The sequence below is a fragment of the Trichoderma gamsii genome (genome assembly GCF_001481775.2).
Source record: "Trichoderma gamsii strain T6085 chromosome Unknown Scaffold_23.2, whole genome shotgun sequence".
Classification (NCBI taxonomy): Eukaryota; Fungi; Ascomycota; class Sordariomycetes; order Hypocreales; family Hypocreaceae; genus Trichoderma; species Trichoderma gamsii.
In genome coordinates, this window is record NW_020171360.1 from 47,696 (window position 1) to 70,084 (window position 22,389).

General features: G+C 50.1%; 5 protein-coding genes across 5 annotated transcripts; 3 read left to right on the forward strand and 2 right to left on the reverse strand.

The window, feature by feature from the left end:
- Positions 1-1,137: 1,137 nt before the first annotated feature.
- On the forward strand, positions 1,138-4,893 carry TGAM01_v206650 (DNA-directed RNA polymerase I subunit RPA2; the record flags this gene model as incomplete). The annotated part of the gene is made up of 2 exons (XM_018810578.1): positions 1,138-1,608; positions 1,672-4,893. 2 exons carry the CDS (start codon positions 1,138-1,140, stop codon positions 4,891-4,893), a joined length of 3,693 nt encoding a protein of 1,230 aa, XP_018656221.1.
- Positions 4,894-6,114: 1,221 nt separating this feature from the next.
- Positions 6,115-8,188, forward strand: TGAM01_v206651 (hypothetical protein; the record flags this gene model as incomplete). The annotated part of the gene is made up of 4 exons (XM_024549916.1): positions 6,115-6,403; positions 6,467-6,636; positions 6,678-6,944; positions 7,001-8,188. 4 exons carry the CDS (start codon positions 6,115-6,117, stop codon positions 8,186-8,188), a joined length of 1,914 nt encoding a protein of 637 aa, XP_024405302.1.
- A 1,979-nt stretch (positions 8,189-10,167) lies between these two features.
- TGAM01_v206652 (hypothetical protein) lies at positions 10,168-10,332 on the reverse strand (the record flags this gene model as incomplete). Its single annotated transcript, XM_024549917.1, has 2 exons — positions 10,168-10,271; positions 10,329-10,332. The coding sequence occupies 2 exons, from the start codon at positions 10,330-10,332 to the stop codon at positions 10,168-10,170; spliced, it is 108 nt and encodes a 35-aa protein (XP_024405303.1).
- Positions 10,333-15,789: 5,457 nt separating this feature from the next.
- Positions 15,790-17,237, forward strand: TGAM01_v206653 (hypothetical protein; the record flags this gene model as incomplete). Its single annotated transcript, XM_018810580.1, has 2 exons — positions 15,790-16,501; positions 16,618-17,237. The coding sequence occupies 2 exons, from the start codon at positions 15,790-15,792 to the stop codon at positions 17,235-17,237; spliced, it is 1,332 nt and encodes a 443-aa protein (XP_018656223.1).
- Positions 17,238-18,791: 1,554 nt separating this feature from the next.
- Positions 18,792-20,423, reverse strand: TGAM01_v206654 (cyclin; the record flags this gene model as incomplete). Its single annotated transcript, XM_018810581.1, has 2 exons — positions 18,792-18,956; positions 19,026-20,423. The coding sequence occupies 2 exons, from the start codon at positions 20,421-20,423 to the stop codon at positions 18,792-18,794; spliced, it is 1,563 nt and encodes a 520-aa protein (XP_018656224.1).
- Between the last annotated feature and the right edge of the window lie 1,966 nt (positions 20,424-22,389).

Below are 22,389 nucleotides of genomic sequence, written 5' to 3' on the forward strand. Positions count from 1 at the left end.
TCACATGCCGCAGAACCTAGGTCATGCAATCGAATGCTCACCTACCCACCTATATCACCAGCTCATGTATGTTTTTGCGGAACGTTTTCGGTTTCGAATTAGATAGTTAGTTGAGAAACCTCGTAGTTTATTTGTTGAATCGGTCATAGAATTCTAGTCGTGGAGAGGAAATATATATATATTCATGACTTGTCTTTGTGATATTCCAATACTTTATGCTGCGAGGCCATATAACTTCGAAGATAGTCTATTACATCTATTACTCGCACACCAAGCTTGACAATGACATACTTATTAGGTACATTTAGTAGAGCATCATAAACGTACAACTTATAGAAGTACACTTCAATTACCACGATGGCTTCGAGTCAGTATTAAAGTCCTCCATACCTATTTTCTCCTACCCTACATAAGCGGCTTTTCATTTTCCTATACATCTATACTGGGGAGTCTCGATATCTTTAGACATAGGTCAAAGACTTTTATTCTGAATAAATTAGTGCCGCAGTGATCTCGGCGAGTAGCTCAACAAATCACGTTCTTCGTGAGATGCTACGATGCAATTCGGCTTTTGCCCTTTTTGTATGCTGTTTCCATGACATTATGAGTTTAGTACCGACTTGGAAGCCTTGGCGACTAGAAGTTGGTATATCAAGAGGAGAATCAGGATAAATTTCAACAAGTACATCATCAAGAGCAACACATCATCACCTCTTCAATAATTTCCTCATTCACTCTATCAGATTATATACATCTAGCTAGAAGCTGCAAGCGCCATTGCAGCCATACCCCGCCAACCAACCCGCCTGGACGCATGCCATCAACTGCTTATGTCACTGCTGCTAGCACTATCGATAGCACTATCTCATGTGACCCACTATCCTTATCAGTCAACTTTTTTTTCTTCTATGGGACCGCAAGCTATCTACGAGAAGTGTCTGCCGATTGCCTCCAATTGCAATTGACCTGGGACAGACAGGCGCTTCGTTAATTTCTGAAACGCTCGAGAAGAAGCTGCCTGTCTCGATGCATTAACTCCCAGGCATTCTAACTAATAATCATTTCCCAATTCGAAACTCACCTGCGCAAGAATCGCGATTCGTCTTTACTGCAATTCCCCATTCAACATCAGACATCATGGCACCATCAGCCACCAGCACAGAATGGGACCACCAGTTCCATACTCTGCGTCGCCAGGATCTGTTTCGCAATCCTCCCACCGATCATTCCGCCTATCCTGCTCTCCAATTAGCAGTCAATCCTCACATTGAGTCATTCAACGCCATCTTCCGCGGCGATGGAAAGCCCGGCCTTCTTGCGCATGGCCTGGCGGATATTGGGACAAAAGTTTTTCTCGACGGCAACGACCGCGCCGATCCAGAAGGCAGAAACCGCCTGAACATCAGAATCAAGGAGGTGACCCTGCAGAAGCCGCAGGTGCCGCCATCCAACAAGCTAGCCTTGAACAGAGAAATTTTCCCTGCTGAATGCCGAGAGAGACATGCTACCTACAGAGGAAAGCTCTCCGCCACCTTTGAGTACAACATCAATGGAGGCGACACCATCGAATTTACCCGAGAGCTTGGTCAGGTTCCTATTATGATCAAGGTAGGAAGCTCCCCTTTACACTTTCATGATAAGCTATGAAGCTTTGCTTACAAAGCCAAACAGTCAAACCGATGTCATCTCGAGAACAATTCGCCAGACTTGCTGGTCCGACGAAAAGAAGAATCCGAAGAGCTTGGTGGATACTTCATTGTCAACGGTAATGAAAAGATTATCCGTTTGTTGCAAGTGAATAAGCGAAACTTCCCCATGGCTATCAACCGCCCGAGTTTCACGAACCGAGGTGCCGGATACACCACGTACGGTATCATTCTTCGATCAGTCAGGCCCGATGAAACTTCCCAGACAAATGTTCTGCACTATTTGAAAGATGGAAATGTGACCTTCAGATTCTCATGGCGCAAGAACGAATATCTGATTCCCGTCATCATGATATTGAAAGCTTTGGTGGAGACCAATGACAGAGAAATCTTTGAGGGTCTTATTGGACCCATGGGCTCTAAAGCGGCCAAGAACACTTTCCTCACAGACAGAGTGGAGCTTCTGCTGAGAACATACAAAGCCTACCGTCTCTACAGCAAATCAGAGACCCGCGCCTACTTGGGTCAAAAGTTCAGAATTGTCTTGGGAGTGCCGGAAACAATGTCAGATTACGAGGTGGGAACCGAGTTCCTGCGCAGGATTGTCTGTGTCCACCTGGGCAATGTCGATGTCACAGAGAAGCAAGATCTCGACAAGTTTCAAATGGTTTTGTTCATGATCCGAAAACTCTACGCTTTGGCTGCAGGCGAATGCGCCGTCGACAACCCCGATGCTATCCAGAACCAGGAAATACTGCTCGGTGGATTTCTCTACGGACAGATTTTGAAGGAGAGGCTTGACGACTTTCTCGGAACAAGCGTTCGTGGCGCTATTCGAGACTATCTGAGAAGGCATCCGGCTGTGAACTTCACCTCTGAAGAGTTCAAAAAGGAATTCCCCGGTGGGATCTTCAGAAAATCAAATGAAAACATCGCCAATGGCCTCGAGTACTTCCTGTCCACTGGTAATCTGGTCAGTCCCTCCGGCCTGGATTTACAACAAACGGCTGGTTTCACTGTAGTGGCAGAAAAGCTCAACTTTTTGCGTTTCATCAGTCACTTCAGAATGGTTCACCGTGGTGCCTTCTTTGCCCAGCTGAAAACAACTGCCGTGCGCAAGCTGCTGCCGGAATCTTGGGGCTTCATGTGCCCTGTCCACACGCCGGATGGTTCTCCTTGTGGTTTGCTGAACCACATGACACACAAGTGTAAAGTCATGACTGACCATCTCGACGTGTCCAATGTTCCTGCGCTTGTGGCCGAGCTGGGTGCTGTGGAAACATCATCTGCTTCCACTGACGAGAGTGTCGTTATCATGATGGATGGCAAGGTCATTGGATGGTCCACCCCGAAGGAGTCACTTCGAATCGCAGACTGCTTGAGATACTGGAAAGTCGAGGGCACACACAGAGTGCCCCTGCAGCTCGAGATTGGCTACGTCCCCCCTTCAAACGGAGGTTCATACCCCGGTCTTTACCTATCATCCACACCATCCAGAATGGTGCGACCCGTCAAATACCTGCCTCTGCAGAAAGAAGACTTTGTGGGCCCCCACGAACAGCCCTACATGTCGATCGCCGTCGTTCCGCAGGAGATTGAGTCTGGAGTATCGACACACGTTGAATATGACCCGACCAATATGCTTTCCATTCTTGCCAACATGACCCCGTTCTCTGACTTTAACCAATCCCCGCGAAACATGTACCAGTGTCAGATGGGTAAGCAAACTATGGGAACGCCTGGTACGGCCATTCGCCACCGAACAGACAACAAGTCATATAGGATACAGACAGGCCAGACGCCTATTGTCCGTGCACCTCTGCACAACACCTATGGCTTTGATAATTTCCCCAACGGTATGAACGCCGTTGTAGCAGTCATCTCCTACACCGGTTACGACATGGACGATGCTATGATCATCAACAAATCTGCTCACGAGAGAGGCTTTGGCCATGGTACAGTGTACAAGACCAAGAAAATAACGCTCAAGGATGACTCGAGAACGAGAGCCGCCAAGAGCGTTGTCAAGATGTTTGGCTTTGCACCTCACAGCTACGTTAGCGCTGCATATCAAGGCATGCTGGATGACGACGGTCTGCCTCATGTCGGCCGCATGGTGAAGGAAGATGATGTTCTGTGCGCATACCACACCGTCACGCCGGATTACAACGGAAACCTGGTCAACCTTGACGGAATTACGCACTATGAGAAATACAAGGACTCTGAAGTGGGATTCATCGAGGAAGTACGACTAATCGGTGCCGAGTCTGGCTCCGAGCCCCTGCAGACTATTTCCATCAAGATCCGAATCCCTCGATCTCCCATCATTGGTGACAAGTTCTCGTCCAGACACGGACAGAAGGGTGTCTTGTCGCAGAAATGGCCGGCCACAGACATGCCCTTTTCCGAAACGGGCATCCAGCCTGATGTCATCATCAACCCTCACGCTTTCCCATCCCGAATGACAATTGGTATGTTCGTGGAGTCGCTCGCCGGAAAAGCTGGTGCTTTGCATGGGCTGGCGCAAGATTCTACTCCATTCAGATTTGACGAAGAGAACACGGCGGCAGACTACTTTGGACACCAGCTGATGAAGGCCGGTTTCAACTATCATGGAAACGAGCCAATGTACTCTGGTATCACTGGAGAGGAATTAGGCGCCGACATTTACATTGGTGTAGTCTACTACCAGCGTCTGCGTCACATGGTCAACGACAAGTACCAGGTCCGAACCACCGGCCCAGTCGTGCCCACGACAGGCCAGCCCATCAAGGGCAGAAAGAGAGGTGGTGGTATCCGTGTGGGAGAGATGGAGCGTGACGCCTTGTTGGCTCACGGCACAGCTTTCTTACTGCAAGACAGACTGCTGAATTGCTCAGATTACACCAAGTCGTGGATCTGCCGTCGCTGTGGATCCTTCTTGTCTGTGCAACCAACTGTCTCTCAATTTGCGCCGGGAAAGAAGAAGGCCCCAAGCATGGTCCGTTGCCGAAACTGTGCCGTCAAGTTGGACGACAGCGAGGGCATCGACCTCACGGAAATCCAGGGCGAGATTTGGGAAGATGGCCAGGGCAACTGCTGGGTTGGCGGCGATCAAACAACGCAGGTCGTGGTCCCCGGCGCGCTCAAGTTCTTGGATGTCGAGCTGGCGGCCATGGGCGTCAAGTTGAAATACAGGATAGACAAGTCCGATGAGCCTCGTAGGGGGCCGATGAAGCCGCTAAAGCAGATTTCCATTGGGGCCTAGTTGGGATGTTTTGAGACAAAAGGAAATGAGATTTGGATGAGACACAAAATGGGGGTTGGTTGTATATAGTAATTTGTTGGTGTTGACTGCATTAGTCAGATCCTTAGATGCATATTTGAGCAATTTCGTAAGAGTATATTGGGTACCTTGCCTCGATCCTAATCTTTCTGCAGTACTTTCTCCATTGTGACGAGTTCTCGGCCGCTCACCGGGGCACAAAGTCTCAAAGCTGCTGATATCAGAATGCAGCACGCATCTTGTGTTACGAAGCACAAAGACGCTCAGTCGAGATGTCGGCCTGCCGCTTGCAACGCTGGGACGGATGAAGCGGCAGCGCATACGCAGACATTATTAATGATTTCGATAAAAGGGCGCGTGTGACCAAGATATAAAAAGAGATGAGCCTCTCCCGTGCGTGCCGCTTCTAAAAACCTTGACCCTGAAACTTGGCACAGAACCAACTTCGTGATCCAGTTCCAGATTCAGATTCAGAAACCCATACTGCCCGTTTCAGATCAGATCCCGTCTCCTTCTCTCTTGTTGGGGCCAAGACATGGCTGAGCCACTCGCTAGAGATAAAATCGCCTCATGATCAACTCCGACTTGACCACAAGAGCTGAGAAAGAAAAGAGCAACGGCCAGGGATATTCCAGGCTTGAAGCTGCTACAAGCAATAGTAATTCAATTCACAGAAACACGTGGTTCCGATTCCGTTAAAAACTCTCTTACACGCAGCGGAAATTCGGGTATCTTTAAGTGAAGTGGTACCTTGGCATTTGGTAGCTGCGTTTGGGGACCGCCTTCCTTCTGTTTGTGCCAGCTGCTGACCAACGCTTTTTTGCGACCCTCTCCATTTCTTCCTATTATTTATTTCTCACTTCTTGATTCTTTCCCTTCATTCCGTTCACTTTGTTCATGCTAATGTTCGAGAGATCAGTGCTGTGCATTTTGTCGCGCCCTTGGGCTGATGCTTCCGTCTGTCTTCTCTCTTTCTCTCTTTTAATCTTGGCGCCAATTTGCACGTTCTTCATTCTTGCCGCTCGTTACTTTTGGCAAAAGCCCGCATACATTTTTTTTTTTCTATACCATTGATTTTCTCTTAATCTACGAGACAAGATCTTTGAACGATTAGTGTGCTCGGGGCAGTGTGTGCGCTGAGACTCAAAGCTGGGAGATCGCTCATTATAACCAAGGCTGCAAGTAGAGACGCCGACGCAAACCATGCGCCTCTTTCTGCTACTTGCTTGGGCTCTGTATTCCATTATATCTGGAGTTTCCGGCAAAGATTATGACTTCGGTGTTGATTTGGTGTCTCTCACCCGACGACAAGACACCAATGCGCCCATCGTCGTCAGTCGCTTGCCGCTGGCTGCCAATGGGAGTATACCCCTGAGACTTGAGATCCGTGATGTTCAGGCAGATAAATACAAGTGGGATCTGTACGTGCTGGCGCTGAGTATGTTTCAGTCGGTCAGTCAGGACGATCCCTTGTCGTATTACCAAGTAGCCGGTGAGTGGGACTCTGAGCCGACTTGGCTCTAGATACTAGGTTCTGATGAATCTCTCGATCTAGGGATACACGGCGTGCCTTTTGTCACATGGAACGGCGTTGAACCAGTAGTGGGCGCGAGCATGTCAGGCTACTGTCCGCATAGTTCTGTGCTGTTCCCAACATGGCACCGGCCATATCTAGCCCTGTACGAGGTCAGCTCTCTTCATGTTCCGATCGTCGATGTCGCCGCGGTTTGCATGGTATTTTGAGACGAGATACTAACATATCGCAGCAAGAGTTGCATAAACTTGCCGACGCCATTGCTCGCATGTTCAGCAACGCGACGGAACGTCTGCTCTACCAGCAAGCTGCTTCTGAATTTCGGATACCGTACTGGGACTGGGCATCCCCTGCACCAGCTGGCCAAAGCCACTTTCCTGAGGTATTTTGGAATTCCACATTGACTCAATACGGCCCCAATGGCGTTCAAGTCATTCGCAATCCATTGTATTCATATTCATTTCACCCTCTTGATGAGGACGCTTTCATCTGGCCGCCGGTAAGTATGGATAGATATATGCTGTCAGTAGCTTCTCATTCACTGACCATTGGCAGCTGAAAAGCTGGAATGAGACAAAGAGGGCTCCAAACACACAGATCAGTGAAACAGAGCCCCCTTCAATGAATGACCAAGTGAATTCGGCTTTGCTCGCAAGACTGCCCGAGATTCAGCAGCGGCTTTACATACTGTTCTCGAGTTATCACGAGTTCGATTCATTTAGCAACAAAAACTATGCTATATCCCAAAATCTTAGTCATCTGGACTCAATCGAGGCCGTCCACGATATCATTCACATCTATGGCGGATCTAGAGGTCATATGACCTACGTTCCTCTGTCCTCTTTCGATCCTCTTTTCTTTTTACATCATGTAATGACGGACAGGTTGATATCAATGTGGCAGCTTCTCAATCCTACGGCATGGATGACACCTCAAATCTCAGGAGAGACGACTTATACCGCGCTGAAAGGGACAATGCAAAACTCTAGCACCCCACTTACTCCCTTCATGTCTTCAGCCAGTGGCACGTTCTGGGACTCGGACATGTCTCGAACGACTGAAGTGTTTGGTTATGCATATGGAGATACTTCAGCTCTGTATGGCGATACTAAGATCCCGCGAGACAAGCTGATCAGGAAGATCAACAACTGGCTTGGGAAAAACAGCCCAGCCATGATTCGGTTCAAGAGTCAATCAGAGCGGAGGCCCAGCGGCATATGGAAAGGCAACTCAGGCTCCAAAAGCTTCCAACCAAGCTCCAAGGTTGACATGAAAGATGCGGCTGCGCCAGAGAGGCATTATACGGAGTGGATTGCAAATGTCCATGTGAATCATGGCGCTCTGGACGGATCATTCACCGTCTATTTCTTTGTTGGAGGGCCACCAGACGATATCCTTACCTGGAGCGTCGCGTCAAATCTCATAGGGTCAGTTGGCATCTTTACGATGAACGGGATGGGCAGCTCTCAGTCCAAGATGTCTGGAACAGCGCCCTTGACCATGGCATTGATGAAGCAAGTCGACCAAAGAGCTATACGAGATCTTGAGCCGGACTCGGTGGTGCCATTTCTACAAGACACTCTACACTTTCGTGTGGTGGATATTGATAACAAGGAAGTCGACCCGGCCCTGGTGACTGGGCTCTACGTCGCAATCAGCAGCACCAGGGTCAGGTTACCTGAGAGCGATTCTGAATTTCCGGCATGGGGCCAGCCAACACTGAAGTTGACAATATGGGAGTAGCCGATGGGAATGAGTAAGCTTATACATTACCAAGTACAGAAAGTATGGGGATATCATAAAGGGATCATGGATTGATTGATTTGTTTTCGGGTAATGTCATGGGGGATTCTGGGGGTCCGGCGACGCTGACTTGTTTTTTTCATGTTTATACCATCAACTACTGTACCTAATGTCTTTTCAACTCATCTAAGCTCACAATTAATTAGCTTGCAATAGCATGTGATGCTGTCTCTACTACAGTGTACAGCTCCTCAAATGACTCTAAGAGATCAGTCATCTCTTGGCAGGGATTTGTGTTTGCCACAGCGTCTTCATCGAACCGAATCCTCCTGAGACTCACGGTGGCGAGGTGGTCTGCCGGCCGGGGACCTATGCGGGGTGCTGATCAGGAGGGTCCCGGCGAAAAGGAGCGGGTCATTCACACGGACGGACGGAGTATGTACGCATGGCCAAAGTGGAAACGATGATATTTTTGGGATGTAGGCGTGAGATGAGCAATTGCTGGGTTGAGGTAGAAAGAGACAGGACGTATGTCTATAAATTTTGTACGGAATACTTTTGTATTCAAAATTGGAAGCCTAAAAGGATGTGGACCGGAATGTGTTCGGCAGCTTATTTTTGTTTTTCCTTGAGAATATGGGCGAGTCAGTCATCATGGAGCTAGTGCGATGGAATGTTTGATGTTTTTTTGATGGAAGGATGACGGATGACGGATGAGGCAGAGATTTGCGTGGTGCTTTGGGGGTGTGTGGGAAGGGTCTTTTTGAGTTTTTTGCTTTTCGAGTCAGACTTGTGAGTGAGTGGATTCGAGACTTGAGGTTTGAGACAGTTTTGTCTTTGCCTATTTTGAGAATTTGATACTTGTATTGAAGGGATGTGTGAAGCAGAGAAAGAAAAGGTGGCTGGGTGGTGGTGCATCACTTGGCAATTTGGGTATCGCTTGTGAGTTGAAGAGGGTGTAAGTCGTACTGTATGTATACCTGCATTCATGCTGCCCGAGGTATTTTTACTGTTTTTTGCTGCTTTTTTGGACGAGCGAATTGCACGCATTGTTCTAAATAAGCGTCGAATATGATAGGGCGCCATGCATATGGACAGCCATTACAGGCGTGATTTTTGTGGCGTGTTGCAATATGCACGATGCACGATGCACGAATGCATGCGAGAGGCACTTTTGCGATTCGTTCTATTGTAACTAATTCACCTGCATATGAGCTATTATTTGGAGAAAGGGCATGGGGCCGCCAAGTTTCTAGACTCTTGGCTTTATTGAGGCTGCTTGAATTGCTGCTGCCAAGTGACAAGCTGCAGTTATTAGTGGTGTACTGTGCTGTGCTGTGCTGTGCTGCCAGCTAAAGAAGCATACAGGTAAGCAGCAAGTGACATGGTGCGGATTACTCCGTATTCCGAACAGGAAATAGCAAGGGGACAAGTTCCAAGACGGAGGGGCGGATGAATTGGGCTCACGGACGTCCGAAAGAGTGCGCAAAGGGCGAGACGGCATGATACGCTGAGGCCTTTTGGGCAGTGGTGATGGATGGCCAAGAATAGTAAGTGAGCGGTAAAGTGACCGATGGATAGGGCACTCCGCGGTGTTTCGGAGCTTTCCATCGAACAGACTCACACGTCCACGGACTCTCCGTATTATCTACTGTCAGCCCATTGCCCTGGATTCAGAAGAGCCAATATTGGGCAGGTCCCTTTTGGAGCTGAATAGCTTTGCTGAGACTGATGCACAAGTTACTGTAAGTAGACAGAGCGAGCAACACACCGACACTTGCGGTGGGCGAGAGCGACGGGGACATGGAGTGGGATGCGACGCTCCGGACGATGCCCGTTTGCTACAGATGTTGATGATGATGATGATGATTTTTGTTTATTGATACAAGTATATGCTATTTTTAAAAATGTTTCAGAGATGCCATGTACTCGTTGTATGAAGCTCAATGTCGTTGACGGGGGGGTTACTGGAGTAATGTCTAAGCTAAAGAAGAGTGAGCTCGATGCAACGATGTGGTCGGACCAGAGCTTCGGGATGTGGCGGCTATAACTGGTTGGACAAAGGGTATCGTTACAAATGAAGCTGAAGCTGAGCTGAGTAGCAGTATCACACTATTGCTGGGGGCGTTGTATCACATACACATACCTAGCCGGGCCTCTTCCGAAAAGGGGCCCCGGGCCGAGCCCTATTGCTACCTTTTTTCGTCATGCACGTTTGGGCCATTGTTGCACGGCAGGATTGACTACGGGTTGTTGGTCGGGACGCATCGATCAGAATCGATCGAATCTGTTTGTTGGGCGCTGGCGTGGCGAGAGCCAACAGCGAGACAAGAATAAATTAACCTGTGCTACCTTGTTAAGACTACTTGGACAGGACTTCCGAACCCCATATCCTGTAGACTAGGGATATCCCATCAGGCTTCGGCGTGTTGTACCGTGATGGTTTAGTGCGATGACTCTCCCTGCGGACTTTATTAATAAGGAAATAAATCGGTAGATAAATCCCCCAGCAGCTGTGTTCCAGGGGTATCTCCAATATCCATGCATGGCGTGTTGGCCTGCCATGGCGGCAATCCTCTCCTCTCCACGTTCTTTACTTCTTCTTCTTTTTTTCTCTATGAGATTAATCCCCTACGCAATGTGACATCGGGCATCAGCATCGACACGCGGACTACCCACTATAAAAATGGTATAAGCATTTCCAGAGTGGATTCAGAACACGCTGATCCCTTTTCCCACTCATCATCTTGAGCACCAAGGGCCCCCAAGCCAAAGCCAAGCACGATCTTAATTTTCTTTTACCAAGCGTATTGCTCCATAATTCTTTACACCTGAACCATTTTTGCGTCTTCCCTCGTCTCCCAGCTAGCCTTTTCGCCTATTCCCTTTTCTTCCCTTGCCTCCTTGTTTAGTGGATTAGAAAGCAGCTTAGCTTTTTCAGCCATCTGAAGCTACGGATGCTTTTGTATGGGGGTCCGTCCGTGTCTCCTCCCATTGCAGGGACCAGGAACAGAGAGGGACGGGGCCGATTTCGTGAAACTTTGTGCCGAGGTCCCGCCTCTTCTGTTGGAGAGAAGAGAAGATGCCCACATACTACTGTACACGTATCCGCTGTGGTTGGTGTTTTTAGGTGCTGACGTCTTGCAGCGGAGATTGAAGACCGGCATTTTTTACTGCTCGGCGCCGAGGTGGAATAGAGTGTACCACCTACTGCCGGTGCTATTCGTAGACTGTATTAGTCAAACAGAAAGTAAAAAAGAGCGGAGCTTCCAATGGAAGCAGCATCGAACACACAGAACATGAAGCTGAGCTGGAAAACAGAACAAAGCTCAGGGGTATGACAAAAGAGGCCAGTGGTGGATGCCTGGCGGATCCGGACGGGAGCATGGATGGGGGCCACCAGTGGAAAGTCCATGGAGTCTACTCTGTGTTTCATCTCTTTTCTTGTCTCTCTCTGTGTTTTTGCTCGTTTCTCTTGCTCGCTCGCTTCTTTTGTGACTAGCACTTTGCAGTTCCGGATCTTCCATCCGCGATGTTGCTTGGTAATCCATCATGATAAGGAAGTGCTAGCATCCTTGCTGGACTGCGAGCTGGTTTACTTGTATACCAGTGACGCAGGCAAGAGATGCAGGAGCACGGAGCTGATATCCCTTTGGATGCGGACCATTTGACTGCTTGGCCTTGTCTTCTGCGTAGGGAGTGGTTTGTTATTTGGTCTTTAGCTCCCTTTTGTGCTACTGTACACACTTGCTTTGTTGGTACCTGCTTGCGTTTTACGAAGCTGACAAGTAATCCCGTAAGAGGTCTTCTTTGACTCATCCTAGTACTGTGGTATGAATACACCGTCATTGTACTTTAAACAGCTCTTCACCCGTCTACTGTATCGTCTATCCGCATCCTCTCGCTCGTACTGTAGTGCCGCTGAATTGGTCATCTGCCACAACGCCGAACCCCTGTTCCTTGCCCAAGTGGAATAAGAGCACGCTACAAGCTAATAGTCTAGTACCTGAGACCGGTGGGAACCTTGATTGGCTTTATCTTGGTGGCTACAGCTGGGTGCCACAGCCACAAGCTTGAGTCTCTCTCCCTCCCTTTGGACTTACTTGTCATGTCACGCTAACAGCTACGCAATAATTAATCGCATATTCTTGGGTATACATGCATGAAATAGGGTTATCTGGCCTTTTGATTCAGGTATCTGGATAAAGGGCCTGCCTGGCTGATTTTGATTACTACAGCCGTAGTAGCGCCTCACTTGCCCTTCAGCCCCGGTGGACACCCTCTCGGCGATGCCATGCGGCTGCCCATTGATTCGCTTCGTTTCTGATGTTAGTCCCATGGATACTCTTTTCCGCGTTCAGTTTAGCAGCGGCGATGCGTATGAATCCATGCCCACCTGATAGCAGTAGTATAGTGCCAGCTTTCATGCTCTTGTATTTAGCCTTCTTCCTCTAAAACTTGGCAACTTTGGCCTCCAAGACACGGCTCAGCTAGAGGAACGCTAAACAAAGGCGCCGTTACTAGTGGGTCTCTATTTGGGTCTCTTTTTCTTAGCCTCCAGTAGTTATCCATTCCCTTTAACGCACGGCAATGTGGGTGTGGCGCGGCCCTTGCCCAGGGCGTGTTGTGTGTTCCTTTGTGTGGTTTCTCTTAGCTTTTTGGAAGCCCTCCATACCAAAGCCGAACCCTGACAAATGCTCAAAGAGGTCAAGGCAACGGGATACGGGAAATAAAAGGCGTCCGTGGGTTAAAAGGGCCTTTGCTTGGCAAGTCTTCCTTGTTTTTGTTTGTTTGGCTCGGTTACAGAGAACGAAACAAACTCGTAGAGCAAGTTTAAAAAAAAAAGTAAGCGGTGACAGGCTGGCTTCGGAGACTGCTCCGCGGGGGCTGTCGCGTTTCCAGGTGCTCAAGGCAGATCTGGAGAAAGCAGAAGGATATTGCTATCTAATCTCTTTATCGGTTTTGGCACGGGTCAGGAATGGGCACGTCCGTCGTTTTGTTAATTCTACTGCCTTATATAGCCCCAGGACAATCGTGCCACAACTGCACACCTACTACTACTCATATTCGGTATACAGGTCGTATTCTCACACACGCTGGATGGCCGCACGAAGTAACTCTGCAATTATCCCGACAAGAGCGTGCATTGCATTCCCACGTGCTGACTTGCACACTCGTACTCGTTCCAGGCAGAGTCCCTGCTGCACGTTAAATGCGTACTGTATGTATCCTGCGCCCATGCGGGTACGGCACGCTACTTTGAGATACACATGATTTGCCGGGTCGTATCTGCTGCGGTACTACTATAAGAGCTGAGAGTCTCCACCGGCGGATATACGACGTCTTACAGTACAACTAGGCATGTAGGTAGCAACAGCATAGTTTATGAGCAAGTTCCACGCTCGTCTAATAAGCTCAACTCTGCAGATCAGCACTCTCATTCTCCGCAGCAGTGCCATCTTCATGCGGCCGCTAACATGCAAACACATGCATGTAATTGAAGCTCATGCCATCCGCAAAAGTAGCTCGCGGTACCCGAGCCGTACCCCTTTAGAAGCAGGTACCAATATTCCTTCCCCAGGACCCCCTGTCGTGTCGTTTTACAGGGGGCACGCATCGCCGGTCCCTTGGAGACGGGACCCCCGTCACTTACTCAGCAGCCCATTGCATCCTCTTGTCTCTTTGGGTCTCTCCCTGGTTTCTGTCTGTCTCTGAGACTTTGTTTCTCGGTGTTTCCCTGGCTCGCCTCTCGCGCTGTTGTTTGTCATGCCTTGTTGAGCTGGACTGTGTTGTTGTCTTAGTTTCATAACTTGTCACAGCCAGTCAGAGTGTGTAAGTCACAGACAGAGTAAATACAAGGATCTCCATGAACTCGCATGTCCACATCATATTGCAATAGAGCACCCATATCCACACCCTGGCTCATACCGATATCCATAACCCATAACTCATATCCAGAACCCATAGTTTGCCCATCCTGGGAGCCTGCCCGTACCCATAGCCAACCCAGCTTCGATCGCCAAGCCAGGCCAACTTTACTTTTCCTACTGGGTCTCGCACTCTTACAGCATTCCGGTGGCCTGTGTCTCCTCCACTCTTCTCTCTCTCTCTCCTCTTGACACAGAGTTTCGCATCCCTCCTATTATTTCTCTCATGTACACACTCCCTTTCTTCTCCTCTCTTCATTCTTTTTCAAGCTTCCAGGCCGAGATTCAAGACGATCGTCGTCATCGCTGTCCCCTTCCCACACCCCCTTCTCCACCTGCCATTTGAATTCCAAACCCGGCTGCGGAGATCCTGCATATTGCATGTTACGGTACACACACATGCAAGGCTACTTTTGCGTTCTGGAACACTCTTAGAACCGAGCTGACCTTTTTGTGCTCCTCCCTCTGAGGGGAAAACTGGGGGAGGGCCGTTTTTTTTTTTGCCTCGTCCAACCCGATTGATTGGGTTTTGTGTGCTGCGTCCCAAGCCTGTGGGCGTCTCGTCTCTTTTCGGGAGCCGGGATCCTGTCCCCCCCCCTTCACGCTCACGCCGCATGCAGCTGGGGGTTTTCCAACACAGTAATTCTTTTGTCGTCCTTGACTCTTTCTTACTTTGTGTTGACTGCTAGCATTTGGGCTACCTCGGCCGTTGCTTTGTTTACAGTTTTCAATTCACTCATTCGCTTTTTACAGCTTTCTTTTTTCTCTTTTTCAAATCATTTATACTACTACTTGCCTCTATCCATTCTTAATCCACCTCAGCTGCACCCCATCTGCAATCTCGCTCCCTTTGCTTCCTCGAGCTAATAACCCCCTTAGCCTCACTCTCAGCTTTTCATCCTCATGCCTTGAACAGCATACCACATACCTACATCATCACCAGCTTTTCACATGTACCACCACTTATCCGAACCCCATCAACGAATGAAACTACACGCACGCCACGTGCACTGTACTCCATCTTTAAGACCAAAGACAAGCTAAGGAAAAGAAGAAGACAAAAAAAACCACCACTCGGACATCCAAAGCCCTATTGCCGCGCCGAGATCGAGTCCGGCGTCGTCAAAGCCTCCACTTGGCTCCCGAGGCCTCTCTCCTTTGGCACTAGTTTTCCCTTTCCTTTTCCTTAATGATAAAGCTTTTGGGCTTTGAGTAGCGCCGCGGAATTCCATAAGTATACAACTCCGTGTGTGTGAATTGTTCACCCAGAGTCCTTGCTCTTTTTTTTCTTCGATTACCCACCCCCCTCCCCTTCCGCTCATTTTCATCCGACTCACACACCACTCATTCGTTCTATGCCTTCAAGAGACACTGGCTCTCTTTTTCTTTCTCTCGCTTTCTTTCATTCCTAGATATAGGGCTTTTTCTTTGTCCCTAGAACTTATCCATATTTTCCATCTACAACTATCAACGCCATTCTACAACACTCTTTCAACTCACTCAATTACCCCCTTCAGTTCTCAACTATCTATCCCTTGTTCAAATAGCTGGTCTCTACTTTTCACTCACGCCTGCAAGCCAGGTAACCCTAAACTCACCTTACTTTTCCATCCTTGCTCTGATGTAACCCAACCTCAACCCATCACCACCATTTTAAGAAACACAACCATCACCATGGCTCACAACACCGCCATCGGTCCACAAACGCCACCTCTACGGCCTATCCTCTTTGCCGACACCAAATCTAAGCCTCAGCTCCGCATAGTTGATACCTCTCTCAGCCCGGATGAGATTCACTACCTTGACGACGACGACTTCGGCAACCAGCCATGCTCACCCCAGTCGCCCGTATCATCATCCCATTGGGAAGACGCCACCTCAACTACATCCGCCAGCATCCCGTCCACCCCCACAACTCAGATCAGCATCCACGAACCGCTACTCTCTCACGATCTCTCCAGCAAATCATCTGAAGCCTTATTATCCGAGCCCATCGTCAAAGAGATCAAGATCCCTCCCGAGTCTTTTGGGGGACCTATCGCTCACTTATCGCCACAATGGGACCTCCGCGGCGACATCTACACCTTTTCCTTCTGGACCTCACCCAAAGCCGCCAGCACTCTTCCTGAACACGCCTACTCCCCCCTCGAGGGAGTCACCTCTTTTGCCGATGAGTCTTACAGCCGTCCGGTTGGCGGCTTGAGCATGATCCAGATCCTGAGCTATAGGGACTCACCGATAGGACCGTATGATGAGATGCTGGTTGCGCCGGGCAGCTTTGACTGGGAGAGAACAGAGGCAGATGGCAAGAAGACGAGGGGGTGCAACCCGAAGATTACGAGGATTTACGTGTCAACGCCAAACAGCTGCTTCAACGGGAGGACGAGTGAGTACATCCTTTTTATATCTTTATTCATATATACATGTATATGGCTATACATATATATGGTTATATCTACATCAAGCTTCAAATCAAAGAAACAAGACTAATACGCTCTCCAGACTGGAACGTCCCCAAACATCTCGCCAAATTCGTCTGGGACCACCACCCCGACGGCTCCACCACCATCAAAATCTACCCCCACGACGATCCCTCCAACCCCGACGAATCTCAGCCCAGCGCCAGGCCCTTCTTCCAAACCACCTTCAAGCCAATGTCCCTCGTCCCGCGCTTCCCCTTCGCCACCAGCTGGGCCGACCGCCTCGGCTTCAACACCACCCTCGTCATGCCCCCTTTGCCCTCCGGCAACGGCACCTACGGCGAGCTGCCCAGCACCAACCGCTGGATCAAGCTCGAGACGAAGCAGTACTGCAGCCGCAGCACGGCCGGGTGGTACGACGTCCAGCAGCCCGACGAGGGCGCTGCCTGTGGCGGGCACGAGAATTTCCTGCCGTGGCTAGGGAGGTGGCAGGTCGGGGTCAAGATGGAGGATGCGTTCTTGTCGTTTGATGTTCCGCAGGAGACGTGGGATAAGGGGGATGTACTAAGCGATGCGACATCTGATGACGATAAGAAAGAAGACGACGAAAATGACTACGAACAGAGAAAAGAAGAAGAATTACGCAGCAGGCCGGAGCCAGAGAAATGGAATACGACCTTCTTGCACGACTATTTCACATGATATACTCTGATATTCGCCCTCTTATTCGAACGCATCATACGCACGACATCTCTCTTCATCACCCATCCATACAACGCTAAAGGCAAAAGACAGCATGGGACACGAAAAAAGCGGTATTTCATCAAACGTGGGCATGTCAAGGACGGAAGGTTTCATCATCTAAAAAACAAACACGTACACGACGGCGTTTTTTTCCAAATATGGAAAGGAGGTTAGGATATATCGAGCACAAAAAGGGGGGGTCTTTCACGGTCGTTTTAATGGGATCACAACACTTACAGCTTACAACTCACACACATTCACACTCATGCTTTACATGCGTACAACCACGCTTCCTTCTCTTTTCCTTTGTCACTGCCCTCTTCCGTTTTCTGTTGTTGATTCGCAACTTTCTTCTTGTCAATTTACACGCATACGCTCAGAGCATCTTTCTCTTTACAAGCTACAAAGTACATTTACACACTACCGGCACAAGCACACCACAGTACATTAATTCCAGTCGTTTCCTTTTTTTGCGCCCCCCTTTCTTACACAGCGACGAGTTGATTGATTGATCAAACATGGTTTTTTTCTTCTCTTAATACTATATATACACTATACATAGAACGATAGAGCTTTCGTTATGCATGTGTAAGGCCATGCCATGAGTGTGTTCATGGTGTACTCCAACTACATGCACCTATATCAATGCAGCTCTCAGATTGCAAAATCTTCACCTACATGTACTATCAACGTCAAACAAATTAAATGTTTACAACTCAAAAACTTCATAACAAGAGCGTAGTAATCATATTGTGCTATCGTCAAAAATCTATCTAGCATGTTTAAATCTCAATGTCATCGTCCTTCGTCACGACCCCCTGTTTAAAATCTTCCAAACGAATAACAAGAGAAGAGAAAAAAAAATAACAAAGACCAAGGTCCATCAAAACCCCCTGCGCCATTGCAATGAATTCGCCAATCCCATCAGAGCTCTCATAAACAACCGTCCTGTCCTTGCTGTCTCTGCCTTGTGTAGCTGTGCCATTCCCTCATTTAGCCATAGTAGTACCGTCTGCTAACATATGCGCGCAAACATACACAACACGGCCCCCTAACTTCCCCTCTACAGTTAGAAACCGTCTATAGTCTTGCCGTTCAGTCCAAGACCAACTTGACATGCCCATGTACCTCCTCTTTCAACTCGCTAATGTTTAGTCCACTGTTTGCAAGTTTGAGATCGTTAAAGGCCATCTCATACCCCTCGACTCGCTTCCAACAGCCCTCCTCGTCTTCTAATGCGGTGTATGGAAGATCCGCCAGGAATTGCAAGACTATTCCGCCTTCTCTTGGCTCAATCAGCCACGGCCAATCTTTGATAAGAGGTTGTTTCCAACAGGTGCTTTGCAAGATATCGTTGTCCTGATCGAGGCATCGAGAAAGAGCACGCCATACCAATCAAGATCCAAAACACGGCTTGCTCATGTTACCGAGCCCGTCGCAAAGATCTGTCGGCCATCGCGATGCTCTCTCCCGCTTTAATTTCTATTTTCGCGATTTTGCTGTGTCCCGCCACTACGTGCGACGGCTCCGAGGAGCTACCACTTCTCGGGCGTAAAATTCAACGAGCATCGTGGCATATGCCTCCAGCTCTTCCACTGGGATAGCGAGTCGGAAGTCGTTGAGCACCAGAAACTGGAGTTCCAGGTGGTTCAGCTCCGGCAAGGGGAGTCCACCAACCTATCAATAGTTAATATCAGAGCCAGGAGAGTAAGAAACGGGTAGGTTTGTTATGCAGTTTTCACTCACCTTTGCATATCGAGAATTGGTATAAAAGACATCCGAGAAGAATTTGCTGGAGCAAGTTACTCCAGCAATGATCAATCGGTGGATGTTGAAGCTGTCAACGACGAAGTACGCCGCTGAAGTTGGCAAGCCAAGGGAGCGCTCAGCAGCGGGTGTCGCGCCTCTGCTTGCCGAGCGGGCATATCTAGACGGCGGGTCAACCATGACTTCATCGTCGTCGCTATCGTCGTCGTCGGCAAGATCTTCGTCGCTCTCATCAGGGCTCCTCGAGGCATCGCCCATCGGGGTATCATGGGATGCGACGGACATGGAACCTCGCGGCCGCGACGCCGATGACCGTCTGCTGCCCTCGGTTCGAGACACCATGTCATTGACCTTTTCCGTCATGCGATCAAAGTAGACTAGCAGACTCAAGAATACTTCATAAGTAGTCGGACAGTACTTGTCGATGCGCGAGAGGTAGCTCAAGATGGTGATGGCAGGAACGTTTTTGCCGTGGAACGCAAGCACGGAGTGGCTAAGCGGACTCATCTGGGAACCGCCGGGGGCATCTGCGTTCTGGTTGGCCTGCTGCTGGTGGGCAACATTGCGCTGCATGGCATCGTGCTGCAGATCGTTCGTAGTCGTGATCTTGGTCAACAGAGCGGCGACCATCTCAATGACATCGCCAATGGGCATTGCGCTGATCTCATACTTGGTCTGATGCAGCGGCGGGTCGTGGAGGATGCCGGACTGGCCCCCATCGCCAGCCAAGTCGGCTTCCGCGAGCTTTTCGATGTGAGCGAGGTCCTGGATGTGGACGACATTCTGCTCGGGGACAGACGAGGCGGACGTGGACGAAACCAGGTACGAGTCGGAGCCGGCGGCCTGGCCAGATCTTAGAGGATAATCATCCGACGGGGGCGAGGGCTGTTGGTTCTGAGGCGCGGTCGGTTCGGAGGCTGTCGGGGGCTGGTGCTGCAGACCAGTTGCGGAGACGCTGTCTCCAGTCTGGGATGCCATGGACACTCGATTCTCATCGTCGGCGGCAACAGGGCCGGGAACAGCTGCTGGGGACGAGGACGGCGGCGGCGAAGGGAAACGCGACGCTCCGCCAGAGGATGCCGAGCGCGAAGTCGACTGCGCTGCCTGCGCCTGGCCCTGCTGCGCCGACTGGGCGGCGGTGCTCCTGCTGGCGCTGGGCTGGGAATCCGGTGCTGGCGCCGATGTCGATGCCGATGCTGCTGATGTCTGAGACCGCGGCACGGAGCCAGACAACCGGTGCCGGCTGGACGAGCGGTAGGGGGCGGCGGGATCGTGGGTCTGGGTTTCCTGGCGCTGCGGGATGGCGGACGAGGAGCTGGAGATCATGCTGTGGAAGCGCGTGAGGTCAGGAACAAAGTCGCCGATTACGGCTGCCATTGCATCGTATGCGAAAACAGGGGCGCGCGCGTTGGATCAGAAGCCGTGGGTGTGGTTTGGAGATGGAGATGCAGAAGCAGATGGCGATGCAGCTTCTGTCTGGGTTTGGGAGGAGGGGCGAGAATGCGCTGCGACGGGTTCGGCAGAGAGGGAAAGGCACAGAAGAAAAGAAAAGAAGTATTAAAACAGATGACCGGCAACTAAAGGCGCAGGACAAGTCATTAATAATTAGCACAAAAGAAAACAGATGCGTGTGCAGTCGTGAAGGAATTCGAACAAGACAGCTGCGACAAGCGCAGTTGGGCTGAGGAGAAGAAGAAGACGAGGAAAAAATGGAAGAGGCAACACGAGTTTGAGATCCGGGCCGCATGGGGACAAATCGGAAAGAGGCGTTGGCGGTTTAGGGGAGCTGCGCGGCGAACGAACCACTGGGCCGTAGTGAAGGCGTGCGCTGCAGGAGAGCGCTGTAGGGGTGGCCACAGTGGGTGGCAGCAGCTGTGGGGGGCTCTTGGTGGACGGGAACAGTGGGCAGTGAGGGGAAGAGAACTCAACTGGCGAATGGTTCGAGCACATGCAAGGCCGTCGACTTCAACGACAACACAGCGTGAGAAAGATGTCACTTGGCATCTGCATTTGGATCTGGGAGAGGGCTTTGTTTGTTGAGAAATGAGACGGCAATAAGAGAACTTCTCTCGCTTTCTCTTTTTTTTTCTGTCTCCTTTCTTCTCCTTTTCTCTCTCTTATCGTCTTATAACAAACAAGCAGCCCTTGCTTCCAGATCTCACACCACAGCCACATGCAAGGAACCTCGAGCGAGAAGAGCAAAGCCCCGACATCGCTCTTCTCGGTATCTCCAACGCTTTTGCGTCGTCCCAGGTCGTGCTACATCTGGCGCTGGTGATTTGACATGAGTAAGGCCGCTCAGCCCCTCAGCGCCAGCCGCTCATTCAACCTCAAGGCGATCCCCGGTGGCTCTCGACCGGGCCACTGTGGCGCCGCCGCTCAACGTCACCCACAGCCTCGGTGGCGAAGGGGAGCACACTGAGGGGTCTTTGGGTCCATTGATATTCAAGACAGAGTTGAGCCTCTCATAGCAGCGGCAAGGCAGAAAAAGAGCTGCACGCAGCGGTGCTAGGCGGAGATAGGCAGGTATGGGCAGTGGGATATGTAGGGAGCTTAAGCATGTGGTGCCTGGAGCTTCGGGACAAACACCCTGCCCTGCAGAGAGGCATCGATGGTTCACCAAAGCGGGGACCTGCAATGCGAGCAGAAGAGGAGGGGCAGAAGTAAGACATGGAGAGAAGAAAAAAGAGGGAGGGGAAGAGACGAGATGAAAACTGTTGCAGACTCACAGCCTAATGAACAGCAAAGAGAAGACGAGGCTCGCCCAATACTGTGATGTGTAGTATGATAAGACAATGGGATGATACAAGTTTGCGCGTAAATGCGTATGAATGAGGGGTTGGGCTCCAATACAGCCAGTGACGATTTTATCAGAGGCTGGAGATGGGTAAAGGCTGCAACGAAAGTAGACTTGTTTGCCTCCAAGCAAATCCGGCCACGAGCAACGGGCAATCTGCTTCACGATCGGATCGATCTCGAAGGAGGAGCAGAAGAATAAAGGGCCAGGGCCGATTTCTCGGGACAAAAACCCACGAGGCGGACCAGCCACAGAAAGCAGAGAAGAAGCCACCACCACAGCCGGGCAGGGCTATTGCCAAGCAGCAACGTGTATGTGCGTGTGTCCAAGTCTGTCAAGCGTGGGCTCGGGGTCGTTCGGGTAGGCCTGAGGCTAGCCGTGTATAGACAGAGGCTGCTATTAAGCTTTGAAGGCCTCGATATAGGTACAGACAGGCAGTGTAGAGAAGATGCCGACGTTTGCGCCTGGGCTCGAGCCACTGGGAAAAGAGGGGGGATGGGGAGACAAGGAACTGCAGCAGCGCCGGGAGAAGAGAGAATTCGATGG